Consider the following 9,916-nt stretch of genomic DNA (forward strand, 5'->3'; position numbering starts at 1 on the left):
TGGTATCTGCTTATATTCCACCTATTATAATTAACATGTGTTACATGTATTGAACCAGTTATTGAAAACAATGGAACTGTACAATGTCCTGATTAATTATGCAAATTAAGTCCTCATCTGCATAACATGTATATCATTATGAACTTCTTTGCCTAAGCTACCCGCATGCCTAAAATGCAGGCAATCTGTCGTTCCTGTCTGTAGTTATCCTCTTTGGAGTGTCTTGACAAAAACACCCCTGCAGTTCCACAATTAAATGCTAGGGGGCTGAAACTTGCCCCACTTTGTCATGACACCGAAAGATATCTACCACCAAAATGTCAAGGCCATAGCATGTCTCGAACTAGAGATACATTGAAAAACTGCTATGATAGAATATTCTCATTAATTATGCAAATGTACTTTTGTTTTCCATAATTAGTATCTTATCTTGTAAAACATTGTCTAAGGTACCTACATACCAAAAATGATGAAAATCCGTTGTTCCCTTCTTCAGTTATCGTCTTCAGAAGTTTTTGACGAAAATGCCTCTGCTTTCCCAAAACTAGACGCTAGGGGGCCCAAACTTTTGTCACTTATTCCTGAGCACAAGAGCTATCTAACACCCTAAAATCGTGACCATAGCTTGCTCAGAACACGAGATAGCAAACCCGGAAGTTGCGGTGCAGTACCAAGGTAAGCCGCTAGGGGGCCCAAAATCTAATCATTTCCAGCTTTCATCACACCCTACCAACACACCAAGTATGAAACCAATCCACCAAGCCGTTCTTGAGTTATCTTGTTTACACACACACACACACACAGACAGACAGACACACAGACAAACACGGGGTAAAATATAACCTCCATGACATTTCATGGAGGTAAATATAACCTCCATGACATTTCATGGAGGTAACAACCTGCTCAATCTCCCAGAACGTTTTCTTATTACAGAGAATTTTTAACGTTTCGGTTTCTTCTCATAGTCCTGTCAGTGTCACATGCACATTAAAACGTCCACAACATCCGTCGCTACAACAGCCCTAAAAGTGACAGTAATCTTCTACTTACCCAGTAACCTGTTAAAGGTCAGAGGTTAAACGCCCCAGCTGGTGTTTACATTTGTCGCAAACAATCAAACATCAAGCATCCTAAACACACGTAGAGTCAGTAAATACTAGACATATCATAAGATGGCCAGTGCCTGTGGAGTATAATTTAACCTCTGGTCTGTGTCACAAAAAAGGCGTCCATCCACAATTAAAGGTTAGGACAGGTGTCGAACAGGTTAGCGCTCTGGTACTAGTATTTACAAAACAAACAGGACGACTTGGTGGGTTATTTGTTTGGTACTGACGTGCAATCATGTAAAACAGTGACAGTTTTTTGTTTGCTTGAGAAAAGACGTAAGAGAGGTCATTTTAACACATTACAAAACGATAGATTTAGGCAGAAAGGTAACAAAACTGCGTTTTAACAAAGCAATTTTATGCCAAAGCCCAATTTACAAAAGAAGGGGGCACCCGGATTTGAACCGGGGACCTCTCGATCTGCAGTCGAATGCTCTACCACTGAGCTATACCCCCTCTGATACAGTAGTAACCAATTCTAACCACAAAGCAGCGATTTGATAAAAGATAAATACATATACAATATACAGTGTATTGGAGTCTGCACAATTCACATGTTTTACTCGAACATCATGCTCACTTACTTACTTACTTAGTTCGAGCTCCCGCTCGAACCAATCCAGAGATCTCCAATGCACTTGGTCCTCCAAGGCCCTTTGTAGGGTTTATTTGCAGGCCTAGGCACAATGTGTCCTTAGACACGGTAGCATTTAAGTAGAAAACTGAAAGACTACATTGTAAATTCGATATTGATAGACTACACCTGTATGGTCAAGTCCAAAACTGCTGTCTTATAATAACCAGCCAAAGCAAATGTTTGTTATCAATTGGTACAAATATTTCACTCATGGTTCTTCGATTCTTTCATGCACTTCGACGTTCTATTTGTTGATGTTTTTGTACAAGCTTTTCATTCTACTAATTATAATTTGAACCCTCCGACGACCATGTTGGCGGGTAATTGAATTGAGTAGTAGCATCTTCGTGTGGTTTACAAACGTACACTGCAATCCAACATGGCGCAGATGACGTCGATTGAAAAGCCTTATTACGCATTTGACAGCTGTCTGACATATGAACGCATTAAGAGATACGAGTTCACTGATTAAGTAATTCCATGTTCTTCATTCTCCCAAATCTTTGTAAGTTTTTATACACCTCGATGTTCTGTTTTGTATGTGTTCTGATGGCATAGAAAATGGGACGATTGTTGTCACCTGATAACGCGGTGTTGTGAACACCTGTCCGACAGGTAGACAGGTAAGTACGTAATGAGAGCAATTTAATGGCAGAGGAAATAAATTATCCCCTAAGGACAGACGCTTTCTGAGAGCCAATCAGAGATCAGATAGCGGACAGTTATTAAACTCTTTCCCCGAGGGGAGAACTGAGTACGTGTTGTCTGTGTGAGGCCGGCAGGGAATGAGGGAACGAAAGAACGACAGAAGGGAGAACGCACAAAGCGCGTCTGTCACTATCAGTGAAGCACAGCAATGAAGAAAGAAAAAAATCTTGAAAGAAATGGACCATGCCACAACTAAAACGGGTTTTGGTAGAGGACGAGCTATCCATTGTGTTTTCTGTGCATGAGTCTTGAGGCTCTAGATTTTAGACAAGGCCAGCAGGACACAATCCTCTTATTTTCTACCTTGCAAGTGACGATGTGCTATGTGTACTATCACAGGCTGTGGATTGTCCTATAAAATTTTTCCCATAGCATGTATATTCCGCATTGCATTACCAGCTCATTGGAAAAGCATCATGCACCATGTCGTTTCTGAATGAAAAGAGACTGGAATATCATCCGTATCGGCAAAAAAAGAATCTGTGAATATTTTCGCTGGGTTATTCTTGTTTTGTTGTTGTTGTTGTTTTTCTTTTCGAACATGGTAGTGATAAAAGATGTGGAATGACCAGGCTATTACCTCGGCGTGTCAGAGTCTTCGTACAGACCATGTGACCTGTCCTCACATAGTGTTTGCACTACAGCTGACCTCTGCATTGTTATCCCACTTAAAGATACGCGTCACAGTAAACATCATTTGTTGTCATTTTCGTTCATTCCTAAACGTCCCAACACCCAAAATGGCGTGTAAACACCTCGCTACACGGCTGTCTCCCCCGCGTGAAGGTGAGAACAAAGACATCTCGCCGCCAGGTGAGCGTGTCTAATGAAGCAGACACGCCCACCCGAGGTTGGCACGCTAGCTGCGGTGTTATTCAGTCCGTGACCTTTACACGGCACAGAGCTGGCGCGGGGAGGGCGAGCCGCCACGCAGCCCTGACTGTGAGTTTCCCGCGCGACAGTGACTGTCACTACAGCTGGGAGGGTCCCAGAGTTCGTACCGAGGGCAGATAGAACCCTGCTGACGGCGGAGAACTCTGCTGATCCGTGTATGTGATAGTCAACACTGTGAACAGCCGTCGCCATGAGTGCTACCGATAAGGCAGGCGGTGTGGATAAGGCAGACGTTGCTTCCGCCTCTGTTGTCACCGCGGCGTCGTTTACGTCGAGTGACGGCGACGACGAGGGTCTTGGGACGACGACGTATAGCGTCAGCACGTCGTCAGACGTGGAAAGCACGGCGAGCAGCTCCACCGTGACCGAGGTGCGACATAAGCGGTACGTGGTGACCAGCTCCTCGGGACGACTGTCGAGCGTCCCCGCCGACCCAGGTCCCGAACCCCCCACCTTCCCCACCACCGACATCGTGTCGCTGAACGCCCGCTTCATGTACTACGTGGACCGCGTGCGTTTCCTGGAGCAGGAGAACCGTACCCTGCGCCACAGCGTGACGGAGCTGGAGGTCAGGTCTGTGTCCCCGGAGATGTACCGAACCTTCCAGCAGGAGATAGACAGGGGGCGGCAGAAGGTGGCGGACCTGGGCGCAGAGAGGGCGCATCTACAGGTGGAGGTACAGAGGCTGGAGAGGGAGATGCGCGAATTCAACCACAAGTGAGAATTTTGTTTCCTTCTTACGTTGTTATTGATAATTTTAAAAAATCTTACCAATTTTTTTTTTTTGGCTTTTTACGTTTCGTAACTAGTACCCATAAAAAACTTTGTGTTGCTGTCATAATGTGGTAAGTGCAATTATAACAATAGAACACTAATACCAATCTATTTCTTTGTTGTCGTATTCAAAAATTACTAGAAGATGAACATGAAAACTATGTCTATGTCATGGCACACAAAATCGCAGATAGTGAATATATTTAGAGCCCTCCCATCCCTCTTTTTTGTTGTTGACATTTTGCTGAATTTGTGCAATGGGATTTTTGTTAGAATTAGGAAAATAGTAATAGTGATTTATAAAAATCAGTAATCAGTACTAGACAGGTAACATTTGCAAGCAAATACAGAATGTTACCTTCACATGGTCTAGCCTAGCATTTCTACCAGGAAGGGTAAACTGAAATAGTTGCAGATGTTGACACAGGATAAGACAAGAAGGTACAAATAAATGTTGATAATTTTTTATCTGTAACGTTATGCATCTTGAATAATGAACACAACGTCTAATATTGTTCCACACAGGGTTTCTCATCATCATCTCATCTCAGTCCCATAGCTACAAGCCACAGGGCAGTCTGTCTGTCCATAAAGGTTCTCCATATTTCTGACGGTCGTCAACAGGGTTTACTCGACGACATTTAGCGTGGGGAAGACGGCCGTCTGCGGGAGGGTCAGGGCCTAGGAATTTTTTTTCAGCCTCACGTGAGACAAGAAGCACACACAGTCACAATTTTATTGTCAAAAGGAAGCCAAAATATTATAGAATTGAATTCTCGTTTCTGTCTTCTTGAATTAGACTAACTTTGAATAGAGCAAAATTAAAACAAGCCTACCAAGTTACGGCACACTGTCTAGCGTAGCACAAAAATCGGAAGGTACATTCACAAAAACGTCTCACAGAGTTTGCCGCTTGTACTACGCAGCGCGAAGGGTTCTCCTCAGCATGCTCTGTCACACTTTTACGTTTTCTATAATATACCCAGTGTGAAATCGAAGGCTACACAATCCTATTTATGTCGCAGTAATAGCGCGGCGCGATCGCCGTCTAGTGGTTACCAACTACTGTAAATCGCACAAATTCATAGAAACAGCTGGTTAGCGTAATCGCTAAAATTGCCACAAATCTATTATATTCGTTCACGTCACGCAGTTGACAGATACTCTCAGTGCTGAAATTGATATGGCTACCCCTGCACACTCCATGTAATCTTCACAGTACGCAGCTCTTCTCCGCTATATGCTTCCTCCGCTATATGATTCCTGTCAATCTGTGTAAATTCATTCATATTTGAACGGCTCGATCATTTTTTTCAGAGTCCGCAATTCACATTTCATAAATTTCTTTTAATTTTTAGCAAACAATTTTGATTTACGTTTGATGTACGTAGTTTGTTTATGCCCTCATTATCAACACGTGCCGCCCGGCACACTTCGAACCCGTCCGCCTGTCAATCATGCAAACTTTAAGGGGTTAGGTTTCTGCTACACTAAACTTTCGCGTTGACTTTGTGCCTGGGGTTTTGTGCTGTGCCGGCCACTCCCACCGTGTATAAAGCTGCACGTAGCTTAATTGTAATGTACCCAGCTGACTTCGTTTCCGTGCTCCACTTACTTGCTGGGGACCAACGCAGCGCTGTGGTAACTTACATGATGAACAACAAGGTGAAAGGAATGACCGTGACCTAAGATGGGGCGGGCGTTCCACGCTGCAGTTAATCATGTTTGTTCAAGGTCAGTTTAATAGCGAAATAAACTCATCAAGTCCATCGTTTTTGTTTCACATACCTTTATGTCTCAGGCGTAAAACTTTGAGTTTTTTTATGTAACCGCCGGCGACACGCAGTGACCTTGCGTCTAACGTAGTCATGTGTTTCTTTTTGCTCAAATGTTTTTTTTTTCTACTCAAAAATCGGTTAACTAGAACCGTGACACCATTCCGTGTTTCATTTGGACGACAGCTCTATGCATGGACTTGAGTAAACGTTCCTATTCAGTACTGTGGATAAAAACGAACAGGTCTCGCTACATTTTTATGATTATATGTCAGTTACTTATAATGTCAGGAAACATCCAAAGAAATCCCCACGTTACCACATACACGTAGCGTTACCACAGTTATTGGCCTGTCTGAGAAAATTGCACTAGTGCTAACGTTATTAGTTATTCTCTCTGAGTGCGTTTGTTCACCAATATTATCGCGCGGAGCACGCAACTCAACCTCGGCTTTTACAGAATCGTGAAAACACCAGTGGAATCAAAAGACGAGTGCTGGCGCACTACACACCGTGTGTGTTCTCGATTCTACGTAACTCAAACACAACATAGAATTCTCGCCAGACCTTTTCAGCATAGCGGGCCGATACGCTGTCGGCTGGAAAAATGACGCTGTAAAAAGCCCGCTACGCTGCTTTTTCATCCAGCGTAGCGGCAAAACATGGGGAAAAAATAACAAAATATCGTAGTAAAAACACAAAAGCACGCGCCAAGCACGCGCCTCCGCTGTTTCAAGAAGTTATCAGCTCGAAGGGAGGTGTTTCAGAGCACCCGCCGTGCCGTTGTCTCGCAGCCCCTCCCACCCAGGATCGCCCTTGCGTTCGCGCGAAATGATTGTAAACAGAGGACTTGCCGCCACGAGTGACCAGCGGGGTGGGATCCCTCCCCGGAACAGCCAAAATGTATAAGATTTCCCGCGAAAGTCCTTATTTGGGGAGCGGGGTTGATCAACACAAAGGCGCTTGCAACTAGTTGCGTCATTTCTTTTTCACCGCGGAAAATAGAATCAATTCTTTCTGACACATTTCTAGAGCAAGAGCGGGTCGCGTCCCCAAATTTCCTGTTCTAAATTTTGCGTGTGCCGGCCTTGCGTTCGTGCAAAAATGTAAACAGGGTAGCGAGTAGGCCTTGCCGCATGTGACCAGCGGGGTGGGATCCCTCCCCGGAACAGCCAGATTTCCCGCGAATGTCCTTATTTGTTGATCAACACAAAGGCTCTTACAACTGGTTGCGTCATTTCTTTTTCAGCGCGGAAAACAGAATCAATTCTTTCTGACATATTTCTAGAGCAAGACCGTCCGCGTTTCCAAATTTCCTGTTCTAAATTTGAAGCTCTTTGATTCGGCAATGTAAAATTCAAACCATCGTAAGTTTGTATGTAAAACCCGGGCATTTCCTTTCGGGGCCGGGGCTTTCGGGGGAGAAGCCTCGCCATGTGGCCCCGCCCACACCGTCGGCTTCCTTGTTACCAAGGCAGTGCACTTTTTCGCCCACTTCATCAAAGGCCGCCGCTGTTGGTTAGAGTTTCAAACAGCCGCGTGCCAGTTGACAGCGAACTTCATATGCTACGTGATTATTGCATTCCTTGGACTTCCCCACAGCGGTGCTTCTACAAAATATTTATTAGACTGTAACATTTATTCCCACGTAACGTTACGTGTTTTATAGAATAGAATCTGACGCGGAACAGCGGTTTCGCCGGATATTTTCCTTGAAACAGGTCCGTTGGAATATCGTCTGACAGCGAGGCGGCGACGTAGGGATATAAGACCGTCAACAACAATCGCACGTCACGGCAGCGCAGCGAAGGTACTAGCGCTATAAAGAAGCGCTTCAGCTTCGGATGGCAAACTGGACGATAGTTATAAGTACTGTTGAGCTGAGTAAAGTTTGTTGTTTATGAGTTTTTAGTTGTCTTTGACTCTTTGACCCGAAATACTGCTATGTTAAACTGCTGAAAAGAAGTTAAGTGACTGCTACGATTATCGTAGATATGGCCCTAAAAACTGATAGAATAAGCCTTCTGATTAGCCTAAAATGCAAGAGCTTAAGGGGGGCTTCGTCTAAAGCAAGATGAAGTCATCATTTGACGGGCGGACACTTCCGTGTTGCGTAGCAGCGGTCGTTGACCTCGTTCGAACACCATGTTCCATATCTCCCGGGCGGGTTCCATAGCTACCGGTCGTTGACCTCGGGTCCTTGGAACGTAGTTCCAAAGTTCTATTGGGGCTCGAAAGTTCGATTTTGTGTTAAAATTGCTAGTTTTTTCACCCTTTTTTGCCCCATAAAATCATTTTTTGGTATCTTTAGGGGACCAAATGACCAAGGTGCAGTGTCTTATGTGCAGACCTACCAGCTTGCTGAATTACGAGATATTCCAAGGTCTAGTTTCGGAGATATTCATGTTTTTTATTTGTGCGGAAAAGAAGAAGAAACAGAGCAAAAACAGTATGTACCTTCTGTGAAGGTAACATAAATAGGTCTTGGCTACACAGTAAACGGACTCTACTCCACCCACCACCCCTCCATCCCTTAACAACATGGGTGGGTATCATTCTTTATCAATGAGTAGGCGTTAGCCGGTACAACGCGCCCAACAAATGTCACTGACACATGACCGGGGACAATTTTATCGTCTCCGGTTTCCGAGGCAATGCTTCACACGCATTTAACCGTCACTGTCTGTCTGCCATGGAATGGTTCAGCACTGTCAATATCAGGGGGAATGATGAAAGTTTTGTTTGAGCTCAGCTGGTTTGTTGTATGTATGTATAAGTGTGTTTGGGTCAGTTTGTTTGGGCTGTTTCAATACAGACTGTGTGTGTTAAGTCAATTGTTAAGGTACCCACGCATATTTGTGTGTACAACTTAAGTAACGCAGTAAATTTATGGCATTCTCCGGGCGGTCATTAAAGTGTCGTACAAAATTCGGCTGTCTTCCAACAGATAAGATCTATGTCGTCAACATTGACTTCTGCTTTTAGCCTCGCAGAAGAATGAGAAAATAAAGTGGCCGTGACGACGCCTGACCATACCACAGTGACGCCATATCCGAGTGACGACATTTTTTCCGGTTTGTCTGTCGGCGAAAAATGAATGTTTGCCAGTCCCCCTTCCATGTTATGGTTATGAGGCTGCGTATACTCGTACAATGACAGTAAGCCAAGGTCACATTGTTGGCGCCATATTTGTTGCCGTTCTTTAGGGACGTACCATGTTATTGTGGGGGCGGAGTTAAGGCCTTTAGGCATTATAAGTAGACTAGCCCTTTTACCATGTTTACTTGCCACTTGTTCAACCACCACATTCAAACTTCTCACAAGAAACGTAAAAACTACAATAATTTCCCCTAATTCCAATCCCCACTAACCCCATTCCTATCATTCCTACATCAAAGAAAACATCAACTCCTTTTCGAGACCCCCATTTGGCCGAGTAAAATGTAGTAAATGTATTACGAAAGGCAATTAACTAGATAGCAATTTGCTAACTTGCTGTTTAGCACAGTAACAATAAAGAATCGTTCTGTTTCCCTGCTATACAAACAGAAATAAAACTGTGATCAGCATATCTCACGAAATATCGTGTCAGCTGGATGGGAAAAAAAGAAGAATTGACCAAATAGGGACAAATAAGTTGCCATGGGATTTCAGTCTTTTTTTTTTTTTAGTTTATCCAGCTATGCACCGGCCGGTAAGTTTGACTAGGCCAATTGACTCCTACTACTACTTTTATTCCTAACTTGGCCAAAGTAACCTATTACCATTAGGTCAGGCCGGAGTCTGGTAAAGACTGCCCATCTGTACAATGTACGTGATCAATGGATTCTACCGTTCTGATTGACATGCACAGCACGTAGTTCAGACGTTGCGTGAGTATATGCCACCCCAAAGTGACTCCAATAATGTATCAATCAGTCATATCTGAACATCCTATATACTCTTACAGCCTGGGACCGCCGCCAAACAAAACTGAACCACCTCAGGAACGCTTCCAAATGACACAAAAACTGATC

At 44.0% G+C, this 9,916-nt stretch overlaps 1 protein-coding gene and 1 non-coding gene across 2 annotated transcripts in view; one reads left to right on the plus strand and one right to left on the minus strand.

Moving 5' to 3' along the window:
• Nucleotides 1–1,496: 1,496 nt before the first annotated feature.
• On the minus strand, nt 1,497–1,568 carry Trnac-gca. Its single transcript has one exon. It is a non-coding gene; the product is annotated as a tRNA-Cys (tRNA).
• Nucleotides 1,569–3,130: 1,562 nt separating this feature from the next.
• LOC118403180 (serine-rich adhesin for platelets-like) overlaps nt 3,131–9,916 on the plus strand; it is a gene marked incomplete in the record, with an annotated part of 27,099 nt that continues 20,313 nt past the window's right edge. Inside the window, 1 exon segment of the mRNA XM_035801739.1 lies at nt 3,131–4,068. Within this exon segment, the coding sequence (XP_035657632.1) occupies nt 3,542–4,068 (527 nt within the window).

Source organism: Branchiostoma floridae, chromosome 2, assembly GCF_000003815.2.
Source record: "Branchiostoma floridae strain S238N-H82 chromosome 2, Bfl_VNyyK, whole genome shotgun sequence".
NCBI classification, from domain to species: domain Eukaryota; kingdom Metazoa; phylum Chordata; class Leptocardii; order Amphioxiformes; family Branchiostomatidae; genus Branchiostoma; species Branchiostoma floridae.